The 24,438-nt window shown below is 34.1% G+C and overlaps 2 protein-coding genes and 1 pseudogene across 2 annotated transcripts in view; 1 reads left to right on the forward strand and 2 right to left on the reverse strand.

Annotated features, from left to right (window-relative positions):
- LOC106641618 (pyrethroid hydrolase Ces2a) overlaps window positions 1–10,959 on the reverse strand; it is a 92,925-nt gene extending 81,966 nt beyond the window's left edge. The window contains exons 1-2 of the mRNA XM_089595336.1: window positions 10,642–10,959; window positions 5,159–5,432 (exon numbers count right to left, since the gene is read on the reverse strand). Coding sequence (XP_089451462.1) covers window positions 5,159–5,432; window positions 10,642–10,800 — 433 coding nt within the window. The 5' untranslated portion in view covers window positions 10,801–10,959. The remainder of the gene's footprint in view (window positions 1–5,158; window positions 5,433–10,641) is intronic.
- Window positions 10,960–13,096: 2,137 nt separating this feature from the next.
- Window positions 13,097–14,303, reverse strand: LOC106641623 (parkin coregulated gene protein homolog). The gene is made up of 4 exons (XM_014356105.2): window positions 14,199–14,303; window positions 13,629–13,956; window positions 13,410–13,559; window positions 13,097–13,260 (listed from the first exon to the last, which is right to left on the reverse strand). Exons 1-4 carry the CDS (start codon window positions 14,301–14,303, stop codon window positions 13,097–13,099), a joined length of 747 nt encoding a protein of 248 aa, XP_014211591.2.
- A 4,757-nt stretch (window positions 14,304–19,060) lies between these two features.
- On the forward strand, window positions 19,061–19,588 carry LOC149373876 (uncharacterized; annotated as a pseudogene).
- The last annotated feature ends 4,850 nt before the right edge of the window (window positions 19,589–24,438 follow it).

The following is a 24,438-nucleotide window of genomic DNA, read 5'->3' on the forward strand; positions in this document are numbered from 1 at the left end:
AACAGTTGATGAATATACAGTAAAGTCCATGTAGTTGATGAATTTATCGAAAATGGGTAATCAGTCCACAAAGGCAGTTCTTTAGGTACACTAGAAAGTGACTTATATACGAACGAACTGGTCAGAATTGCTACAGTTCCAAACGAGGCAGCATAAAGCCTAAAATAGCATGAACCGTGTTTACGTATTAATTTTTTCTTCTCATCATTTGCATTTAAAATGAAGTCTTCTAAAATTATTGACAAATCCTACAAAAAATAAATCCTTTTTTTAATAGTATTTAATTTCTGATTCTTCGTAATCTTCAAAAAAATGTTTATGTCTTCTTACCTTTATCTGTGGCTTCTGAGTTTTTGTGTACAACAACGTTAACAAAACATTAAAACAAACTATTAATTCGAAGCTAGACGTGATGAAAGTCGATAAATCTAACACAGCATAACAAAGGGACCGAAAAATCGCCAACGCAACCAAAGTTTCGTTGACAAAAAGAAAGTACCAAACAAACTGATCTGTCAATTTTGCAAATTTAGAAGCATTTTCGTCCATCGGATAAATTGCGAAAAATTTTCCTACATGTTTAAACAGTTGAAAATTGAATAACAAAGACAGTTTTGTCACCCAGTTTTTTATTAAGACTTTGACTGTACAAGTTAAATTTATTTTATTAATTCCATGCATTTTTTTATTTTTGGTATTTTTATTAATACACTATTAAATTCATCCGATACGTCTTACACCGTTTAGACTGGTACTAATTTAGATTTTTTTATTTTAGTGGTTTTCATTCAATTGCATCATAGAATAACCGAGAAGGTGTAACAAAGAAAATAAGGTAAATGTTGAAGTAACAAAGAATGTAACAACTTGATTACACATTTTCGTGTTTTTAACTGATTCAAAAACTAATTACACCTTGCTATCGTTTCTACATAAATTTTAATAGTTAATTTATTGGCTTTATTCAAATAACGGGAAAGCGTGATAAAGTTGATGGTATTGAAAATCGATATATTAATTAAATATCATTGAGTCTATGTGCAGGTTAACTGTTAGGTAAGCTGTTGATGTATCCAGTACCAATATACGTCATAAGAAATTAATGTGTGAAATAAATAATAGGTTTGAGAAAATGTGTTTACTCTCTATTACACGTAAACATAAATATAAACGTGGTGTAATTAGTGAGTAATTAAAATAAAAAATGCACAAGTAAAATTTAAAAAAAATTATAAACTTAAATTCATTTTTATATTTCTTCTCACAAATCTGAGGTAAATAATTTGTTTAAAATTTTTATGAAAGTTAGTTATCACTAAGACGATTGGGCTCACATTAAGTTAGAAATAACTTTGTTTTTTGCATGTAACTTTTTTAATGGGCTTTTTAGGTCCATACACGGTCGAGAAAAAAATTTAGATCTCCAAACAATAAAAGTTTTAACCACCTATGTGTATTGAAAAAAGATAGATTCCTATGCCTTTATAGTCTAAGTGGTAATATTTTATCGGACGAAAAAATCAGTTGTTTCGTTACATCTTAAAAAGCAAAAGACTTGGACATTTGGTATGAAAGAGAAAATTGTAGATCTCAAAAAAAATTTTTTTAATGTTTTAATTGATTTTTTCAAAACTGTATCATACTTTAAAAAATTGAAAAAAAATTAGAAAGTATGAAGAAAATCGTTTTTTTTTGCTATAACTTTTATAATTTTCATTGAAGGTGTGTGTATGGTCTTAGAAAGAGGGTCTCTTTAAAATTTAACGAATAATGAAAGCCCAACTACCACAAAACCTCTTAATTAAGCCCTAATCTAATAATAGTCTTATCGAACTGACAAACAAGCAGGTACTGGTAAGAATATGCTGGCTAATAATCGTTATAAATCAAAAATTGATTATAAACAGTACCACAAGTAAGTTTCAGTATATTTAGCGAAAAGACCTCGAAGTGTTAATTCCCTGCTCTTATATGTGGATAAAAAACCCCTTTCAAAAACGCTCCAATAATTATCTGCAAAAAAAGGTAAAAAAATCTTTCCATTCTTCTTTTAGCATCAATTAATTTATTTTATATTTATAATGCTGTTAGATTTGAGAGAAAATTAACCACCGAGAATAATTAACGCTTTCTTACTTTCTATGAGACCATTGTAAAACCACACTCAAATCCTTAATCAACCCTTAAAGAAATAAAAAACTACTATAATAATATTTATGAATTTAGACTCTCTTGAAATCTTTTATTAGAACTTATGCAGCATTAATATTGACATGAGCTCATCAGAAATATTCTCCTATCTACAGGTGCCATCTTTATGTGTAATACAGTTTAATGATTTATTTTTTAGGTAAGGATTGAAATTTGACTTTTACCAGTAGGTCAAATTGCAAGGACAATACCACTGTGAAAGCATTATCTATTTTGTGGGTGTTTTTTTTCTTTATACGATTGTTTAACACCTAATTAAATGGTGAGAAAAAAAAATGGTTCTGAAATTTTTACATTCAGTTCAAACTTTTACTACAGTATTTTTCTGTAGTAACTTCTGTATACAACCCATAAAAATTGCACTTGATACATTTTTTCAATAAAATCATACAACTGAATTTGATTCTTTTAACGATAGTTAAAGTCATCTGTATTCTAACTACGGAATCTACCTTACCAGTCGAATCAAACCACGTGTTTTTCTTCCTAACCAATGAAACAATGCGTAAAATAGCTTCACTGACAGACCCATCATGTTTCAAAAGAAAAAATGGTTGCTTCGACGCATGAGTCCTGGAAAAAATAAAAAGGTCTTTCACCCGAAAGGAGCAGGCGAGGAAAACTCTCATCGAGCTTATCTTTTTTCCTTCTTTTCCATCGGCTCCAACGTGACACTCACATAATGCGAGGTGCGTGTGTGCAGCGATACGGTAAGTACGGGGCTCGGCGTAATAAGAATAAAAGAGAAAGAATAACGGCTAAGGAGAGCCGAGTGTAAGTATCGCGTGCGGCGGCTTTTCTCTTTCTCTCGTCCGCACCCTTCCGCGTGTGCGGGTACCTGGTATGCATATATAACACACGTGGGTGCGAGGTACCTATCCTCTTTCTTTCTCTTGGCGATCGATTCCTTTCTATCTCTCTCTCTCTCTCTCTCTCTCTCTCTTATTTCTCTGGTTCTGCAATAGTGTTTCGCTACTATTGTGTTTTTATTATGTGTACATTTTTATTTGACGTTTTACTTCGCAAGTTGGTTTTTCACTGGGGTAGATTTTTGGGGGGTTTTTTGTTTTTGTTTGATTTTTTTGGAAATTTTTTTGCCGTGAATAATAGTTCATGAGATTTTTGTATGAGTTTGGATTTCTTTAAGATTATATATGTAGCTGATGTATTGTGTTTTTTAAGGTTTTTGCACTATACATTGAAAATACAGAATAACGAAAAAAGTAAAATATACTTAATGGTTCAATTTTTGGGATATATTTTTTAATTTGTTATGTTTCAATTCAGAGTTCAAATTGGTCTGTTAAATTGTAAATTATTTCATACATACAACATGTCCCTGAGCGCCCCCATACTAAACGGAAATTTAAAAAAAAATCATAAGCTTTACTGTAGTTCAGGCTTTGGACTATCCTTTAGAAAAGCCCAAAACCATGTAAGCACATTTACAATGTCGTTCTAAAGCATATTATTTTTTTTGCAGTTCTTCCTCATAAAAAAAAAAAAAAAAAAAATGATGCTGTTCCCAAAAACCAGCTCAGTTTTTTGGTAAAATAATTTTTCATTTTTGGTCAAATTTTGTAGTGAAAACACTGCTATCCAATTCATGAGAATAAGAAACAATGTAAAATATACAAAAAAATCGGAAACTTTTGGTCTGGAGCAATAATTTTATCATCCCGAAAAAAAATTTTTTTAAAAACACCAAAAACTTTCTCGGAACTCCATCAAGCGGGTATATATCGTAAAATCTCACACAGAAAAAAAAAACCCAATGACGTTGGCAAGAAAAAAAAATTTTAAGAAAGATTCTTAATCAAGATCGCAGTGGGTGTTTGGGAAAAGGGCTGCAGCCGAGCAAAATGACGAATGATTTCCGCAATCGGCTCCGGCTTCCTCGCGATTAGGCCTCCCCTGCGGCGTATTATATACACTTGGACATGTAAAATTGAGCCTGATTGCTTTGACATTGCGTGATGCATGCGTGAGTGTGTGGTGTGCCGTCATTGTGTGCACTTAATGCAAGGCAGGGGCGAAAATTGCGGCCACGCGATAAAGAAAGTTGGAAGAAAAAACGGGAACAAAAAAGACGAATTTTCCGTCAAGATAGCACAAGAATTTTTTATTTTCTGTCGTAAGCTCGGATAAAATCGTTGAATGATGTATAATATTGCATTGTGCTCATTGGGACTCCGAGAATGAGAAATCTGCGCTCAAGCATCACCGTAGGTTGAGTATTAGGGCAATTTGTCAAGCCCCTCCATGTGAACGTGCAATTATTTTTTATTTAAAATGCACTCCTTATTTTTGTCAATTTAAAAACCACAGATGAGCATTTATTGAAAGTTATTATGAAATTTTTATACCTAAATGTATAAAAAATTAATCAACGTCTCCCACAAAGACTATCACATGTCAGCACGTTACAACACATAGGTGAATGGTAACGTCATGTTATGTGATAGTCTTCGTGAAAGATGTCGTCGTGTGTTGAATTTGTTTAAACTACTAATTATTATGTGATTTAAAATTCTTCTAATTCAAGAATACAAATTAGATCAAAGAGATCCTATTCACTAACCAATCGAATCGAAAAAAAATCACTGTGTACAAAAGCGGGATATTAGTTTTGAATACTAAACTGTTTTACTTTTCCATGTAAATTTTATCGATTTATACATATATATTTTTTTTTTTAAGGACTGGGTATAAAATACTCTATAAATTTTTGTTAAACCTATGTCATAGTAGAACATGTTACGTAGTGGCTTCGAAGGAATAACTTGCTAATACCTCAGCTAAATGCTAGAGAGGGTGTTATGAGGGTAAAAGGGGCTAACTCGGCCAGCTTTGTGCTTTTCTCAGCAATAAGCCGATCATGTCATCAAGCTATAGAAGAATGCTTATTTTCTCATGTTAAAAAATAAAAAATAAAAAAATGACTCACCGTCAGGTATGTAGATATTGAGAAAAAGGCAGTCCTCGCTGCGTCCAGGGTCAGGCTGATCGTTGGGCAGTAGCCTGAGATAAAGCCTCTCCTGGAGCTTACGCCTGCCCGTAGCTTGTGGACACGACGCCCCGAAGTTCGAGGCATTCCGAACGCCAGACCAAGTGGGCAAAGGATCCGTAACTGGAGCGGCGAAGCGTAACTGATTCACTGGTGGCTGGGCATACGGTACGCCCAGATATTGAATGACTCGCTGGGCTCTGTTCAGGAACACCTGCCACGAAGAAAAAAAAGGTAACGAGGATTTTTTTCGAATTATTTGTGGGAATAAAACATACGTATGCAAATGAAAAAAAAAATTTTTTTTAACATTACTTTTGCACTTTAATGAAAACCCCTTTATTAAATCAAGTCATTACATCAAGTGGATTTTTTAAAACGCGTTATTTTAAAATCTTTAGCTATCAAAATAACTGGTAGCTTTAATTGTGTTTTAATAAGTATACACATATTATATTTTAGGTTACCTGATTAAATAATCGTCATTAGTCAATAAAAGTATGATAATTAATATATTTCATAATTATAAGAATAAACTACACAATAAAAAATAATAATTCAAGGATTAGTTTAAGGAAGTGTCAATGATTAACAGATTTTTAAAGACAGTTTTATAAATGAAACAAATTCAAGATTATGAACAGTAGATATTTTAATCAACACTAATTGTTAAAAATTCAAAAGCTATTGCTATAAATAAAAAATTTTTGTTTTGTTTTGCCGTTTGAATAATCCTACAATTAAAAACTTAATCTGGGACACTTGACGCCCAGGTGTTGGAACCATCAGGGATCTGAATAATTAAATATTATCTCAATTTACTCACAGCTGAATTATAAATTTTAATTAATTGTTTGAATAATGCAATATTAATTATCAATTAAATTTTAACTATAGTTGATTAGGGAATTAAATATTTTAGAATCCTATGGACTTGGAACAAATATATTCTATTAAAATACTATGTACGTATGGGATATCACGTTTCGCTATTGTAGGACATGCTTTATTTGGTGTTTTATCTCGTGTTTTTTCCAATTTAAAATTATTATTAACTGAAATAAAATTCTTAAAAAGTACAAATTAATGATAAAGAAGAAAAAGATCGATAACCACTGGAATTTTAATAAAGGGTGTCAATAACTATTTTCTATGAATTTATGAAAAAACCATTTTATCACTGATACTTTCACCGTATACTTACTTGATTTATAAAAATCAATAAAAATAAATTAATAAATACATTTATTTGTCTCTTAAAATGAATGTTTTTACATTAAGATTTATCTTATGTGATGATTGTTTGTGAAATCACAGATAAAATATGAATAAAAAGTCAAAAATGTCAACAATGTCTTGTAACGATGAAAAAAAAAATAAAAATACAATAAATGTTTTTTAAAACTTTTTTTAAGGAAGCGCGTGACTTACTTCAATTTATTTGGATAAAATTAAAATTTACTTTAAAGTTTGTAAAAGTTAATGAACAAAACACCGCTTCACCGTTAAATAACAATCGGGTCGACAGCCATTTACATCCTCGTTATAGTTCTGTAGATAAAAAAGAAAAAAATCCATTTTCTTAAACGCATACACTTGCCCCATTATCTTTCAAGCACATCAAATCGCGACTCGAATGAAATACTGCTTCCTTTTTTTTTCCCAAGTCTCATCGAAAGTTTAATGAGCCCGCATGCACGAAAATAATAATAATAAAAAAAAGCACCTACCCCATCCCGATAACATCTTTTATCAATCAGCCGTGACTTTATGACTTCATACATAATTATGTTTATGCACGAATACATATTCGACGAAGGCCGATTCGTCATTCATAATCCGCGCAGTTCTCGGCTAACTGCAGAATTATACTTGCACTTTTCAATGGCAAGCCGCAGAAACTAGCACCTTCATTCCACGTACGAGCATATAATGTATAGGTAAGGTAGCACCTTTTAATTTTTCCTCACCTTGAATCCTAATGTTGATCGTTTCGGTTTGATGAAGTGGGTGTTTCAAGATTTCGTACTTTTTTTTTTTTTTTTTTTTTTTTTTTTTTTTTGATTTTTACATAACTTTTAAATGTTTTTTGGCTGCACGTGATATTGATTTTCGACAAGTGATTTTTTGCACAATGAAATATTAATGTTGCGAGGTGTTGATTGAAATTTGGATGAGAATCTAATGTTGCACAACTTTGACCAAGTTGTGGCAAAGTGATTGGTGTCTTGATTTAAAAAATATCTACAGCCATCAGCGTGGCTTCGTTAAATTATTCACGGGTGGGTAAAGGACGGCGATTCGATTGTCTGTTTCTTGAGGTGTAAGTTCATGGAATGACATTGACCTTCGGCAAGGCCTGGAGCCAAGTGCGTTAGCCCGCTAGATTTTTGGGGCGAGATTGGGCACATTTAAGGCGGAACGAGAGGTCGATTATCTGGGTAATCTAAGGAAGCGATTGTAGCCGCTGTCACGGTGTCGGTGATTTACTCCTTTTGTGCATACGTTGTAGCGATTCTTATTTTTTCTTACCGATTTAATTCGGAAGAATCAATTGCATATTCTAATTAATACTTTTTTTTTTTTTTTTTTTTTTTTTGGTCGATAACGAAGGATTTACATAAAATCGCGAGATTGAGATTAAAAGTGAATAGGATGATGGAGTTTTTTAATTTTTATTTATTTATTAAAATTTTTTGCTGGTTTTATTGGTTCATTACAGATATTTACAAGCGTTAGAATGAATAAAAATTAATTGCTCTAGAATTAAGAAGCAATTTCAAACGGAATTTTATTAGTGGTTTTAATGAGGAGGCCAACTATTGATATTTAAAGTCTTGAAAAAAATTATTTTATGGAAATTTAAACACTTGAAGATAAGTTTATTTCAATTTAATTTTGTCCCTTTAATTACTTATTGTTTAATTTTGTTATTGTCATTGAAAGATATCTTTTTTTTATTACTAGCATTGACTAAATTATTATTAAAAAAATTATTTTTCTAAATACAGCACAATATTTTGTTACAAAATTAAATTTTTTATATTGTTAGAAAATGAAAAAAAAGTTAAAGAATAATATTATAAAGTATACAAATAATTATTTAATATATTTAAAAATACTTTGACACTTTCTTTTTTTTAATTCTTTTTTCTTTCGCAGAATATGGTGCATTTTTTTTATTGCAAAATTTTTGGTAGAACTATTGTTTAAGAAGTAAAGAAAATTTTACAGCACCAACAAATATTTAAAAGAAAACAACTGTAACAGTAAGTATTTAAAAAAAATCTTATCCAAAACAATAGTTTAATGCAAAGTAAAAAAATTAATTTTTTTTTGTACTCGTGCAGGAGGATGGGTGAGTGTGAAAATTTTGTATAATATACATAGTGGAAAATTTTTCAATTTTAATTAAAATAAAGTCATTAATGCTTTCATTTTTTTTTTAAATTGCAGCCTGGTATACATTTACGGCCGAATGGTCAACTAGATGTCGAAGAAAAAAAGAGAAAAAATAGAAAATAGTCGCGAATGGTGCAGCCTAACAACGCGTAAAGCGAAAATCCTCGGAATAGTACGTGAGTTCTCGGCCTCGACTTTCCACGCTATTAGTACTTATATATATGCACGCAGTGCGCTCTAACCAAGCGGAAAATCAGCGATTCTCATTCAAATTTTATTCGACGATTCTGGAACTCTCCTTTTCGTTCGATCGCTCAGAGGAGTCGTAAAGTCGGTTTTTTCATTTTACTATTTTTAACGACGGTGAGAATTTTGTTGGCATGTAAAAAAATATTTTTCCACAAAAATAAAAAATTTGGATAAAAATTAATGTATGAATGTGAAATTAATTTTTTTAAATCGCTAGACCTAATGCAGGAAAGAGTAATCTAGTTTGTAGTGTTGGTGTAATTTGCGGTTTTTTTCAAATGATAAGGACTTTTCCTCCTAGAATTAATATAAATCTAATGAAAAAAGTATTGTAAAGTCCTTTTGTTTACTTATGTTAGAGTAAACTTACGTGTATATTTGGCTTAAGGTCACGGTACAGTATGATATAAGATTTTTGTTCTGTAACCTTTTAAAATTGTATTTAAAAAATAATATTTAAAAAAGTGTATAAGATGTGGTGAAAGTATTTGTTCATGTGGTATTGAAATAAATGTATTTATAGGAAAATTTTGTCCATCAAAAAATTATGTTTGTTGTATTGACTGTTATCTTTAAAAATTAATTTAATAAAAAATTTAATTAATCATTTTAATTAATAAAAAAATGATTGCTTTTATAAAATCATTCCATAGGTATCAAAAAAATTATACATAAGAAGTATTTTACAAAATAAAGTTAACCCCCCATTGTTTCCTTTTTTCAACATGTTTTTTTAATATTGTGACCACAATCTGACCGTGGATTTTTTACTCTTAAGACATTAATGAAAATTCGAAAGTAAAATATTACGTTGCGGAATAGCAAAAAACACTGGCCAAAACCATAAAAAATTGTTTCAAAAATATTCTTCTGTTTAACAGTAAAAACTGTTAAAAATATTTTCAATCCAATTAAAAAAAAAATTTATCCTTTATCCAATGCAAGCAAAGCACGAAAAAACACAATTTTATATATTCACCGACCGAACGATTGTTCACCCCATTTAACTTTGAAATTGCATTGGAACAATTCTTTCGAATACGAAATTCAAATTGCCAATAAAAAAACACGGTAAAAATGGCATCGAGCAAGGAGACAATAAAAGAAACGCGGTATTTCGTTTTAAAAAGTTCGCGGTCGCGTAACGTGCCCGTGCACCACGTTATTGGTTGCTCGCTTTTCTAAGAACCCCACAATAATTGCCCACCTCAGTGGTTATTCGTTCCTTCGTCTCAGCGCAAGAATGGGTTAATTTGCAGAAATATTAAATTTTAAGAAGCTCCTTAACGTTTGCACACCTATGTATCGATCCACGCCTCCGTAAAAGAGTGTTATGTTTAACAACTTTTTTTTAGTGCCCTGTCATATATTTGTGCAAAAAAATGAGTTTTTTTTTTGAAATTTTATATTCATTGAATAAATTTTAATCGTTTTCCAATACAATATTCCACTGTTCTGACAACGAAGGCAGTCCATTACACGTAAAACCCCCAAAGCGATCTGCGTGATTCTAAAACATAAAAAAAACTCTCCACCGAACCATGAAGAATAAAAAAAAAAAAAAAACGAAACTTCACTCAACGAAGAGCTACCATTATTATTTTTATTAAATCCAAAGGCACCGACCACAGCGTGCACTCTTTACAAGCCCAATCAATATGCACTTGAGGTGAAAAAAAAAGAAAGAAAAGAAACCGGCGCTGTCACGCTTAGTAGACACATTTCCCTCAAAAAAAAAAAAAAAAAAAAAAAAAACTGTAAAGCGCACGCACCTCACGGCCGGCAATAGTGCCCTGCGGTAGTCTGACGGTGGGCGGCGGTGCGTTGCCGGGTCCCTGCTGCCTCCTCTGGGCCCCGACTTTGTCCATCTCCCCGAGGCAGAGACACACCAGCACCAGACAACCGACCAGCCAATCCCTCCTCACCGCCATCCCTAATAAAGCACCACAAACTAATGCGTATCGAAAAAAACGACTCGTCCGCACACGCGGTTACATTTTTTAAAGAAAAATTTTCGATTTTTTTTTATTTTTTTTTATTTTTTATTTATTTGCCATCTACGGTAATACGCTGACGGCTGCAGCCCGGCTTCGACTGCTGGCCTTACTCTCCTTTTTCCCCCTCGCTGGTGCAGCCGTCGAGTTTGAGGCTTTCTCTCCCTCTCTCTCTCTGTTATAACACACAACAGGACTTTCTATACCGTGTACTGTGGTGGCTGCTTTCGTGTGCTCGTGGTCCGTATATCCCTCCGACTTTGCGTGACCTACCCTCCTTACGATATCTCCGGGGGGTAAAGGGTTTCCTTTTCTCTCCTACCCCCCCTCCCACCGACTCCTTCGCCGCTTTTTTTTCTTCTTCCGTGTGAGCAAAAGTGAATGCAGCTCGTGTGGGTGATAGTAGTTTTTATTTTTATTTGTCTTTGTTTTATAAAAGGGGTTTTAATGTAAAATTTGGGGTTTTCTTTCGATACAGTGAGAGAGTTCGATGCGTGGGGGGTTTCACGGGGAGATGCGCGTGTACCTTGGAAAGTACGACATGTTTTGGTAAGCGGTGACACTAAAATTTTGGGTGAAATCATGGGGATCTTGATTTATTTCGGTTGTTTCATTGGATAATTTTAACGAGGATACATTCCCGAGTATGAATGTACAAGTATAAAATAAGTACAAGACGCTCCCTCCCTCGAGTGGGTTGATTCGCGTGGATTGTGCAAGGCCTCGAGGAGAAAAGCTATTCGGGTTTGATTAAATGTAAATTGTGAACCTGAAATCTTTTCAAGTTCGACTGCCTCGGGGGGATTGAAACTAGATGTAGAAATCAAATGTTTGATAAATTTATAAATATTTGAAGTTAATTTCTCGATTCCATTTTGTTTGTTTAGTGCTTTTGAAAAAAAAAAAAAAAAAAATATCGGTTAACGCGATACTAGACTTACAGATATTACCTACAAGGTATTTCGAGATTGAAATAAATATAATTTTTTTAATTTACTTTCAAACGTTGATTTGTGTACAGAAAATTATTTAGAGCTTAAAAATTTCAGAAGATTTATTTTGAAAAATATGAGGCTTATATGGTTTTCAAAGCTTTGTAATATAATTGTTTTTGAATTGGAATAAAAACAATTATTCTTCATAGGATAAAACTAGTTTAAATTTTTTATAAAGCGAATGTTAAATATAAAACTGGTGAAATTAAAAAATATAAAATTTTTCTGCACAATATATCATAAATCACTTAATTACACTTTTTTTGTTGAGTCATATCTCACGATAGCAATTCAATAGTAAAAGCTTAATTTTTATTATTTTTTATTTTAAAATACTTATTTACCACTTGAATTTCCTTATTTTAAAAATCCAATTACATAATTGTAAATTTTATAAATATTATTTTCTCTCAATCATAAAACATGGTTTAAAATTTGGAAAAATTATATTTGATACCATCTAATTTCGGAATTTCAAGTATTTTGAAAAAAAAACAGGAAGTGAATTAAACAACTCATAAAGGTAACATGCTCAATCATAGTTTATTGAAGCCTTAACAATTTACTAAATTTCTCATATGTACAAATGATAAATGCTACAAATATAATTACGTAAAATCATTGTCGTCATCATTTAAACTGTGAAACCAGATAAAAACAAAAAAGCAAAAACTGCGTTGTATCGACAATTCAGCTATTCCCCTAAAAAACAATATCTATAAAAACATACCGTGATGCGGCATGTTTATTGCGCATATGTGTAGTTTATCTAATCGAATTTCAAAAATTTTTTTAAGTTGTTGCCATGGTAAGAAAAAATTTGTCAAATTATAAACACAATATGGTTACATCAAAAACAATTTCACGATAAAAGGGCTTTGCAATTGATAACTATACAGCCAAAATGTCTACTTACTTTATTATTTCCATAAAAACAAATTCACTTAAAAACGAATTTCATCCAGTTTGTGATTTTCAGAAGATTTTAACGCAGTATCTCTTTTTAAACAAACCACATTACTGAGCTGAGAGATAACGATTTCTTAGAACTGAGAAAATAACCCCTCACATAGTATACCGAGAATATTCTCTTGAAAGCAGATAATATTTTTTTACATTAACAATATTTTTTATTGCAAATAATTACTTTTTCAAAGAGACTATGCACTTGAAATTATTCCAGTTAACATTTTCTTGACTCGAAGAAATTTCTTTTCAGTGCAAGCACCAAAAACGATCTACATGTATTTCGCGCACGACTCGTAAGTCGGAATGACGTATTTAATGTTGGCGAGGGCCTCCTCACCGCCGTGCAGCTCAAGTACCTGCAGCGTCTCCTGAATTAAGTCGGGCACGTTTTCGCCCCGCTGATGCGAGTAATCGATCTCCTCGCCATAGTTCACTGCAATCAATTTTAGCTTTTATTTTCACACGACCAAATCAGACTTATTTTTAAAATTTTTTACAACAACTACAAACGCCAAGGTAACCCCCTCTCCCCCACTTTCCTAAAAAACCAATACACATCCACGAAATAGACAACCAACTTACCAGTTCGATCCTTGAGTATGTTGAGGACCGGCAATATTTGCCGGAAGTACGGCACGAGAGCCTGACCAACGCAGTGGTCGCTTCGCACGAGTCTCTGTAACACCCGCAGGGTTCTGCAAACGATCCTTGAGATTTTTGTGTCAACCGCCCCTAAAACCCATCCGCAACACCAGCTGTGAGCAATATACATTTGGAATGAAAGTAACAAAAAAAACTCACGCTTGATCGGACGAACGAGAAGGGGCAAGACGGGCAGCACCTTGTTGGTGCCGTGCTCGAGCATGTCCGCGAGAGCGTGATCGACCAGCTGGGGAAACGGTGGCTTGCACTCGACCAGACCGTCGAGCATTAGCGGCAAGTAGAGGTTGTAGTCGAGTTCCTTTAATTCCTTGAACTCCTCGAATTTCCAGCTGACCCTCTGGCCGTCGCTTTCGAGGGTCACTGGTAGGGCGCTCCTGTCGTAGAAACGACGGAATGTGGTTACCCCCCTCGGTGGGCGCTCCGCGTGAGGGTCACAACGCGGAGGCCGGGCCACCACTGTGTTGTCCTGTTGATGAATTATATTTGGGTGAGCTTTTTTTAGTTTTATATCTAGTACATTGTATTATTTCGTTTTGTTTTTCAAACGGAGGTTAGGTTATGTTTTCCGATGCACAAACGTGGTTCGGGTCAAGTGGAACAGAGCGAGGGGATTCATAGGTAATGAGTCAGAAAGTTGGCAATGGGCGTAGGTAAAAAGTGTCAATGTAGATTTTGTGGATATATACGTGCGCGGTAAGTGATGCCAACCTGGAGGGCTTGGATAGTGAACGCCGGGACAATGCGAGGCCGTGCCGGTGTGTGCCTCTGCCTTCTGGCGCGTATCTCCGACAAGAATTCGCTCTGCTTTACCATCCTCTCTTCGGGTATGTATGCTGTTATACTTGTTTATTTTGTTTACTTTTGTCTATTATAATAATTTTTTTTTTTTTTTTTTTCGAAAACTTAGTAGCGGTGGCACATTTCTGGGCCTCTTAACAAAATGTTGCATGTGTTAATCGTACGAAGGATTTTGATGAAGGGCCCCGCTGCAGTGGCCACTTGCTGAAACTGCAGGGTAAATCGAGCTGTTGGCGCTGCTGTGAGGGTAGCTTAGCAACCGTTTGCGGTGTACCACCTTCTTCATTGATAAAACTTTGTGCCGCAGAAGCCAGAGTTTTTGGTTGCAGAGCTGTTATACAATACATAATATATGTTCTACATTTGAGATTGATAAAAATAAATCTCACGGAATCTCATTCGGCCAGAATGGAGCAAATTAGGTGTATTATAGGGACCAGAAGATTTTAAAACCGATTTTTTTTTTTAGAAAGCGAAACGGTAGCATCTCATCATCGCGTTACTTGCGATGAAACATGTGTATTTATTTTTTTTTTAATATCTAAATTAAACCTTTTTAAGCCATGTTTTGCTTAGTTTTGTAAAGTAGTAAATGTAAAGTGTTTATTTTACCTTAAAAATAGTCAAACGAACGAAAAATAAAAAAAAAATAATAAAGCGGTTAGATGGCATTAGCGAGATCAACTTTGGTTGCTCGTGGATTATGTTCTATCGTTTTAGATCAGTCAAATCTATTAGACATCGACAATTTTACTTGACTTGTATCAAGCTAACATCATCGATCCTATATTAAAAGGCATTGTTTTTCAAAATAAAAAGTATATTCATGAAATGAAAGTTATTTTCAACATGAATAAATTACAATTTATTCACATGATTCATTCACTACGTTTACTTACTACTAAATTTTTTCTTCGAATAACAAAGGCATGTTGATGTCATAAATGACTCTTGTGGCGAAGCATCGTTGAAACAAATTACAAAAAAAAATTTCATGATTTAGAGTCAATATACTTAAATCATTCAGAGAGTTCGTAGTTCTTACAACTTTAAAAATAAATTTTTTATTTTATTGGCATGTAAGAAACATTATTAGAAAATTGCGCTTGAACAAAAAAATCAATAGAATAACAAAAACATTAGGTACTTATTTAATCAATTGTTCACTTAACCTACGAAAGTTTAACCCATTGTTTAATAAATTGAAACTTGCACTTGATTACTTTTTCTGCCAGTGCTTAAAAGGACTTCAACTACTTTACATGACTTTTACGCACCTATTTTTCGGTAACTTTCATGTTTATTTTAAATAACAATTTGGTACGTCTAACTGATTTTTTTCCCTGACCTGGAGTTAACGTTAGATACTCTCAATTTAACTTTCTAAAGAGTTGATGTAGGTTTTAACAAAAATTGTTCGTGTGAAATATACGTAGTTTCTATTTTTATCGTATTTTACAATCAACAAATGATTAAAATTTTACTAATTCGTGGACAACGTCAATTATCGTATAATTAACGTACCTCGCCTGTCGCTTATTGCAGACAAAGAACATCGAATATCACTTAGTTCTTACAACGAGTCGTACACTCTAGGATTGCATTAACTTTTTGGGTGTTTAACTGTAAAGAACAATACCTTTTATTTTTTTACACGTACAATAAATACTTAATAATATCGTGTCAAGATTTCGAACATAATATTTAGTAAAAAATACAGTACGTATACACATCTATACACATTTATTAAAGTTAAGTTGCCTTTGAAGAAGTCATTAATTTATATTTCATAATTTTTTGGGACACTAAGGGACATCCATTGTTGACTAAATATTAGGAAAATTTATAAAAACAGCAAAACAGTTGGATTCAACAAGTGCTTACATAACGCAACAATACCATTGGACATTTTTTTTTTTTTTTATATATAAAATAAATACCTACTTACGCAGTATATTTATTTTTTAGGCTTTATTGTAAACGAGTACATACAGCCTTGGTACAGTAAGGTACATTTTACATTATAATAGTTACATATTACAAGTAATTGGTTACATATTACATTATTAGTTACACATTATTGGATACACTTTGTAGTTTTTGTTGGTTCGGTGATGATATCACATAGACCACCTCGAGAGCGAAGGATCTATGTATGTGGTAGGCATTGATACAGTTGTATTTCGTTGGCACGCTGATGATGTCACATAGACCACCTCGAGAGCGAAGGATCTCTATGTGGTAGGCAATTTTTGCTGCGAGAAGGTCGCCCAAACCCTTCACGAGGAGCATTGCGTGGTGAAAAAGCACATGTGATAATTCACAGAAGTAAGTACTTGCTCGGAAGAGTCGAACTGGCCGGGAAACGAACCCGCAGTCTCCCGCGTGCCGTCCCACAAACCAGCCGACCGAGCCACCGCGCGCTCAACTTCACCATTGGACATACGGAAAGGTGAGTTTTTGTCTGTAAGATCAAATTTTTGTTTCAACAAATTCGCACAGGAATTCGACTGCACTTGTACATTTTGAATTTCACGTGGATAAGAACGAAAAAATCCAACAGTAAGATCAAGCATTAATTAGCTAACAGCAAATAGGCAAGATGTCGTAAAACATCACAATTTATTAAGTTGGGGAAATACCATGGCCTAGTGGACTCTGATATTTTTTGTAATGTATTGTATTAGATAAACCTAAAAAAGTCAGGACAGGATATTAATAAACGGGTAAAATAGTCATATAGAGGGCTGCCTTGGCCTCCCTACCAGGCACGTTGGCGCCTCGAGCGCCGGAAATTTGATTGACTCGAAAATGATGATTACTTGACATATTGCATATCGTAGCTCAACTTTTTAGTCTTTAAGAATCCAAATTCGTTCAAAAATCCATTTTTACGGGTAAATCTCTTAGTTAGGGTGTTCTGGTGAAGACCCTACTTTTATAAATAGCGACAGTTCACAAAAATTAAAAAGTACTTTAATTAAAAAATTGTATTACGTATTGAGAGCTAATAAATCTATAACAAATTCCATTTCAAGCCTCAAAATTATTTACAACGTGGTTCATGAATAATTAAATTCATAGCCAAAAACACGTTTTTTTTCAATTTGCAGAAGAACCGCGAAGTCGATTCGATTACACCAAATCTCTTATTTTTTGCTGCTTTTTATATTTTTTTTTACCTGGGCCAGTCTAATAGTCAGATGAGAAGTCTTTACACTCACTAACATTGTACTTTGAGTCCTACAGTTCTTAGCTGTTTTCGTCAAGCTTAAATATCTCTGTTTTTATTCTCAACAATTTTACACTTTTTTAAAAAGTAACAATTGAATCTAAAGATTTATTACTTGGAGTGTAACGACCGCGATTTTAGAAAAATGTTGTCAGAGCCCGTAATGCTCTTATTTCTTCTCAGAGCCCATAACACTACTCTTAATATTGTCATCGATTAATTTTTTCGAGATGACCCCAAAAATAATAATTTGCTTTGTTAACAAAATAAATGTAAGAAATACTAGAAAAATAAATAAGTTATCATGTCCAACTGCATTTTAATATTAGTAACGTTAAATTTCGAACAGCAAACTTACATACTAAAAAATGCTTTTTTAGCCGTTTAAAAATTTTATAAGAATTTTAGAAGATCTATTGTTGTTTGTTAAACATGTTTTTTTTCTAAATTGTTGAAATATTCTTTAAAAAAAAAAGTACAAAAAAGAGCTCTACAAACTTTACCCTAACACTATGTCGTAAAATTTAATTTATTAATTTTTGTAACGGACAAAAAACATGTTTTTTGTTGTTTCCGTATCTATTTTGCATTATACAGTGTCTAAATTAAATGCCAGAATAAAATATATGATACAAAACAGTTGTATTTAACGAGATCTATAACTTTGTCTTCGAGTGCGAACTTGGGAAATGTACGTGAAAGACGTTATCGCAAAAAAACTGGTTTATTCATCTCAGTGCGATGCACTTGAAAATTTTTCTTTTACATGAAACACGTCCATATTCAAACTACCAGCTTAGACAGTCGATCCCAACAACAACTATTTCAGTCCATTTGAATCATAACAGCTTAAATTAGTCGAAAAACTTAATAAGGTACATACGTCCATACATACACCAAAAAACCAACTCAAATCACCATTATACTTGGTTGTGCGGAATAGACGATTTCCCACACGAGTCGTGATTTACTCGCACAAGTGGCTGGTGACGGTAACTCGTGCCTTGCGATCATTCTCAAGATTTTTCGCAATAAGTGTGAGGAAAATAGTAAATAAATCAATGAATTGCAAGGAAGGTTGTGCAGGGTCCAGGGGCAGGGGACCAAGGGGTGGAGCCCCCGGGGGGGGGGTACGGGGGAGCAAAGCCCCCCCGACTGCAATAATACCAAATGATCGTCCAAAAAAAAAAGTATTTTTATGCCTCAAATATAGAAACAGAAATTTGATTAAATTAAAATTTTATTTTAAAAAGTGAACGTTGAATTATTTAAACAAAAAAATTTTCAAAGAATTTTACAACTGTAATAAATTATGTTAAAGGATCCCACACCAACACAATGGGATTGTGGTTCCCAACGAAATTTTCTAAAATTTTAATATGAAATAGTTTAATGGAACTATCAAAAAAAACTCATTAAGAAGGAATTTTATTTGAAAGTAGAAACTTACACCGGATAGGATTATTGGGACGCACGTAGACGAGAGGCCATTCGAGTGCTCGATATGTCAGAAAGCATGTATACAAAAAGTGATTTAACAATGCATATCCGGACACACACGGGTGAGAAGCCGTTTGAGTGTTTAATTTGTCATAAAACATTCAGTACTAAATATTATTTAACAGTTCATAGGAGAACCCATACAATAGAGAAGCCATTCGAGTGTTCGATATGTCAGAAAGCATTTTCACTAAAAGGTAATTTAACAACGCATATTAGGATCCATACAGGTGAGAAGCTATTTGAGTGTGTAATTTGTCATAAAACATTTATACAAAAAAGTAGATTAACTAAACATATCAGGACACACATAGACGAGAGGCCGTTTGCGTGCTCGATATGTCAGAAAACATTTATACAAAAAAGTGATTTAGTAACGCATATCAGGACACACACAGGTGAGAAGCCATTCGAGTGTTCGATGTATCAGAAAGCATTTACACTAAAAGGTAATTTAATAACTTATATTAGGATCCATACATGTGAGAAGCTATTTGAGTGTTTAATTTGTCATAAAACATTTAGTGTGAAATATAATTTAACAGTTCATTAAAAAACTATACAATAGAGAAGACATTCAAGTGACCGAAATTTTGGAAAACATTTATCAACAAATTAATATACTTTCTCCACTTACTTAAGGAGGGATTTAATAATAGTCTATTAAGTGCTCTAACTATCCTAAATCTTTCAACATCAAATCCGAACTTACAGTGCACATCGCAGCTACTAGGATTTAAAACCTTACACAGTATTTAAATGCCATTAATCTTCCCAAACTTTCATTTGAAACAAGGGCATGATGGGACACATAATGTAATGACCATACAAATCCTAGACCCTTTCGCTGCTTCAATTGTCGCGAAGCCTCCAACAAACCGATTGATTTTATGGGCACATGCGGACCCATCCGAGGAAGAGAACCGACGAATTTTACAAGTACTATACGGTATCATATAAAATTGAATTCTGTAAGTATATTACTTCAATGACCTTTTGAAAAGTGCTTAAGTCGCAACAGTGCCACACTATAAAGAAGTTACATAACATTTTTCATGATCACTGAAGTCAACAAATGCACTGTTTTGACTCAAAAAGCTTAAAATCGAAAGGTAATGACGATTTTTTGGATGAGAAGATATTTTCATTTTTTCTTTTATACAGATGAAAACGTTTTTTAAAATTAACAGCTCCAGCTCACAAAATCAAAACAAGACTGAACAAAAAGAGCGCAGCAGTCATTCGCATTGCAAAAAACAAAAGACAAAACATAATTAGTTTTCGTTGACATGGCAACGGAACTATGACATTCGATTTTACGTTCTCCTACTTATTCAAATTATCAACGAGGGCAAATTATAATAAGAGAATCGCGCTGTCTCTTGAGATAAAAATGAAATTTCATCTTGAACTCTAACTCCTGGCCAACCGTCTACGAGAGAACCGCTTTTGTCCTCTCGTTCCGTTACTCCTCTCTTTTTCGAACTAAAAATAAGTTTGGTGAGAGGAAAAAGGCGCCCCCGCCCCGGCCCTTACTCGACCGGTCGTGACACGGCCTTCCACGGCTACTCTCTTCGTGTAAGAGTAGTTTTCGAGATTAAAATCTTTAATAAAAAATTAGTATGTGAACGTATTACAATTATTACTTCGCAACATTCTCCCCCCGTACAAAACTCTCAATTTTGTACCTTTAAAAATCTAATTAGCTTCCTTGTCGGACGCTTCACTGTTCCATTTGCAGTTTTAACTTCTGCTATACGGACCTGCTTATCTGAACTACGAAAAATCTGCGTTACGAGCCCCTTCCTCCATTGGTTTCGTTCGATATTTTTTTCAGCGATTAGTACTACATCATGCCACTTTGATCTTGGTAGCAATGAAGGAAGGTACTCGTGAAGCCATCTTTTCCAAAAAAGATTACCGACAAATTCACTAATTTCCCACTGCTTTCGAGAACAGGACGAAATGGATTTATTGTGATTGAAGCGAATTTCTCCAGACGAGGAACCCAATAAAAAATGATTCGGCGCCAATGCCTCTTTATCATGTGGGCTTAAAGAAACATGAGTTAATGGCCGCGAGTTAACCGAATGCTCAATTTCAGCGAAAATTGTCAAAAGGGTCTCCTCGTTTGAAGCCTGCTCTTTTAATGATGCATAAATTCCAATTTTTACGGAACGAATCAACCTTTCCCATGCTCCCCCCATATGAGGAGCTGAAGGAGGGTTGAATTTCCAATAAAAACCCCGATGTGCCGCAAATTCTTCGAGTTTTTTGTTATCTCTATTTAATTCAACTATTGATTCTTTTAACTCGTTACACATACCCCTGAAGTTTGTTCCGTTATCCGAGTGGATGACAGTAGGTACTCCTAGACGAGCAATAAACCTTTTTAAAGCCAATATAGCTGAGTCAGTACTTAAACTGTGAGTGATTTCTAAGTGAATACCTCTGACAGATAAACAAGTAAATAGAACGCCCCACCTTTTTTCTCTTTTTCGTCATATTTTTACGTAAAAAGGCCCGAAAAAATCTAATCCACACTGGGAAAAAGGTCTCTCTTTATATGCGACTGTAGCGTACGATAGCGCAGCCATTTTTGGATTCGCTAGTTTTCCTTGCATCATTTTACGTATTGTACATTTAAAAGTGAGACTGCGTAATGCTTGCCGGATACCAAGAATCCAAAATTTTTGAGTTATTTCATTTATAACCGTATCATGATTTCTATGAAAATACTTTTCAGGATAATACTTCATCAAAAGTTTTGTCAGAGGGTTTTTACTTTCTAAAATTGTTGGCTCATAAATTGGTTTACCATGTTCGCTTTTAAAATTTGTTAATCTACCGTTCAGTCTTAAAATTTCCTTTTCATCAATGAATGCATCAAATTTCTAGAGTTTACTTTTTTTTGAAATTTTGTTTGAACTTGAAATTGCGTTTAATTCATCTGAAAAAGAAGATTTTTGTGAAATTTTTAAACATAATTCTATTGCTTTTATTTGTAGATCTGTCAACGAAGTTTTTTGTTCTGCGATTTTTTTTTTTTATTTAGCTTGTTTTTTAATTTTAAAACGTATAGAAAAACATAACGCATTGTCAATAGAAGTCTAACCCAGGATGAGAAACACGAAAAATCAATTATGGGAATTTCTACTTGTACACTAAATACTTGTTGTTTTGTTTCTAGTTCTGCTTTAAATCGTCACGAGTAATCTTAGTTTTTTGTTCTGGCCATTCCCTTTTGTTTTTTTTTTTAAATCTGGACCCTTAAACCATCGACTTTCTTTATTCAAACTTCCAGGTGCAAATTTGGTACCGTCGTCTGCTGGGTTTTGCTTGGAGGGAACCCAACGCCATTCACATTCGTTTGAATTTTTACGAATTTCGTTTAAACGGTTAGTGACAAAAATTTTAAATTCTTTCGGATCTTTTTGAATCCAATACAAAAGCCCCAAGGCTTTTCAAAATTAAATTTTATTATGAAATTTTTGCACCAATTTTTTTTACTACATCTGCGTATATATTTGAGGCTGTAGAGCCTTCATCGAGAAAAACATCAATTTTTGTTTAAATTCTTTCGCCTTCTATTTGTATAGGAAGAGTTTTTAAAAATACTTGAGATTTCGAATTGTTTGACAGCAAATTATAAATGTAATTATCTGACTCGAGTCACAGAGGCTTGTTGTTTCTCAATGAAGACTCTACGCCAGTTTTTTTAAAGTTTGCAAGACGATATTATTTGTGCCTAAATGATCTCGATGTAATAACTCATGATGATTCCTACCGCATCTTTTACAATTATTTTTTTTACAATCTTGTCTCAAATGACCTTTGTTTAAACAATTGAAACACAAATTATTCGTCTTAGCGATTTTCCAACGCTTAGCCAACGAGTCTTTAAAATACTCTCTGCATTCGCTTAGGTAATAATTAATTTTTTTGCATTTGAAACACAATGGTTTGTTTTTCTCTTCTTTTGTTCGCATTTCTAAGCTAGAATTATCAACAGTTTCGGTTAAAAATACGCTTTTTTCTTGACGATAATTACGATTCGTGCGCTCAGAAGTTTTTACATTCGTATCGTTTGAACCCAACGTAAATACTCCTCTTGCTATAACAATTTCAGCTTGATCGTATAAAAAATTTGATAATTTTTCCAACTTCGGCTTCTCTTGATCTTTAAGGGCTGCATAACGAATACAAGCGCTCATTATTGAGTCAGGCAATTTTTTGATGATTTCATTAGATAAATTGGAACCATGCAAAAAACTAGTTTTTCCTAGTGACTTGATCGCTGAAACTGAATTTTTCAACTGAGTCGCAATTTCCATTAAATTTTGTTTCCTTGTATCAATTTTTGGCAATTCTTTCAAGTCGTTAATTATCTTTTCTAAAATCAATCGCGTATTTCCAAATCTCATTTCCAAAGTCTCAAGTATTTCATCAGAACTTCCCCCAACAACGAAAAGCGTCTTAACTGCGTAACGAGCCTCGCCCTTCAAAGCTTCAGAAAGCCGGAGTATATTTTCTTGGTCGGTGAAATCATTTTGAATCGTTGACAAATTATATGCTTGTATAAATTCAACCCAGTCAAGTGGATCTCCTAAAAAAATAGGTAACGGCTTAGCCGTCATTCTGTTTACTAACGTAGAATTATTTGCAAGAAAACTTGAGTCTCTAATTGTCATTAAAGTATTCTCTATCGCGTTAGCTAATCGATTCTCTGCGTCCCTGCTTGACTGAAACGCGTACGCGGTACTATGAAACGGATTCCTTATGGGTTGATCGCAATTATTGAAACGCTTATCAAAATCGTTGTTTCTATTAGAAATTTGTGACATTTCGCTGTCTGAGACATTTTCATCAAAAAACTCGTTTAAAGTATAACCTTCAATTTCAGTTTGATGTAATGTCATTTCAATTGCCGCAGCGAGGTTCGGATTTTGATGCACTACTCTTTGTTGAGCCGGTGTTGCAGCAGGAACTACTCTCTGACGTGGTCTTCGGACATGATTTGCTACTGCTGCAGGGGGTGACGATGCCGCAAGCTCGACGGCTTCCGCTGCTGGTCGACGGCGCGGCGCTCGATTGCGAGCTACCGCTACTGCAGGGGGTGACGGTGCCGCAAGCTCGACGGCTTCCGCTGCTGGTCGACGGCGCGGCGCTCGATTGCGAGCTACCGCTGCTGCAGGTGGTGACGGTGCCGCAAGCTCGACGGCTTCCGCTGCTGGTCGACGGCGCGGCGCTCGATTGCGAGCTACCGCTGCTGCAGGTGGTGACGGTGCCGCAAGCTCGACGGCTTCCGCTGCTGGTCGACGGCGCGGCGCTCGATTGCGAGCTACCGCTGCTGCAGGTGGTGACGGTGCCGCAAGCTCGACGGCTTCCGCTGCTGGTTGACGGCGCGGCGCTCGATTG

Source organism: Copidosoma floridanum, unplaced genomic scaffold (genome assembly GCF_036245765.1).
Source record: "Copidosoma floridanum isolate Cflo_tuat_1 unplaced genomic scaffold, Cflo_Japanese_pri ptg000025l, whole genome shotgun sequence".
In the NCBI taxonomy this organism is placed as follows: Eukaryota; Metazoa; Arthropoda; class Insecta; order Hymenoptera; family Encyrtidae; genus Copidosoma; species Copidosoma floridanum.

What these genes read in the sequence shown, in the direction of transcription:
- LOC106641623 (XM_014356105.2), bottom strand. Translation starts at nt 14,303, where the DNA reads ATGGTAAAGCAGAGCGAATTCTTGTCGGAGATACGCGCCAGAAGGCAG. An exon ending in TCACTATCCAAGCCCTCCAG is followed by an intron (nt 13,957 to 14,198) that starts GTTGGCATCACT and finishes ATTCATCAACAG; the next exon opens with GACAACACAGTGGTGGCCCG. An exon ending in CATACTCAAGGATCGAACTG is followed by an intron (nt 13,261 to 13,409) that starts GTAAGTTGGTTG and finishes AATTGATTGCAG; the next exon opens with TGAACTATGGCGAGGAGATC.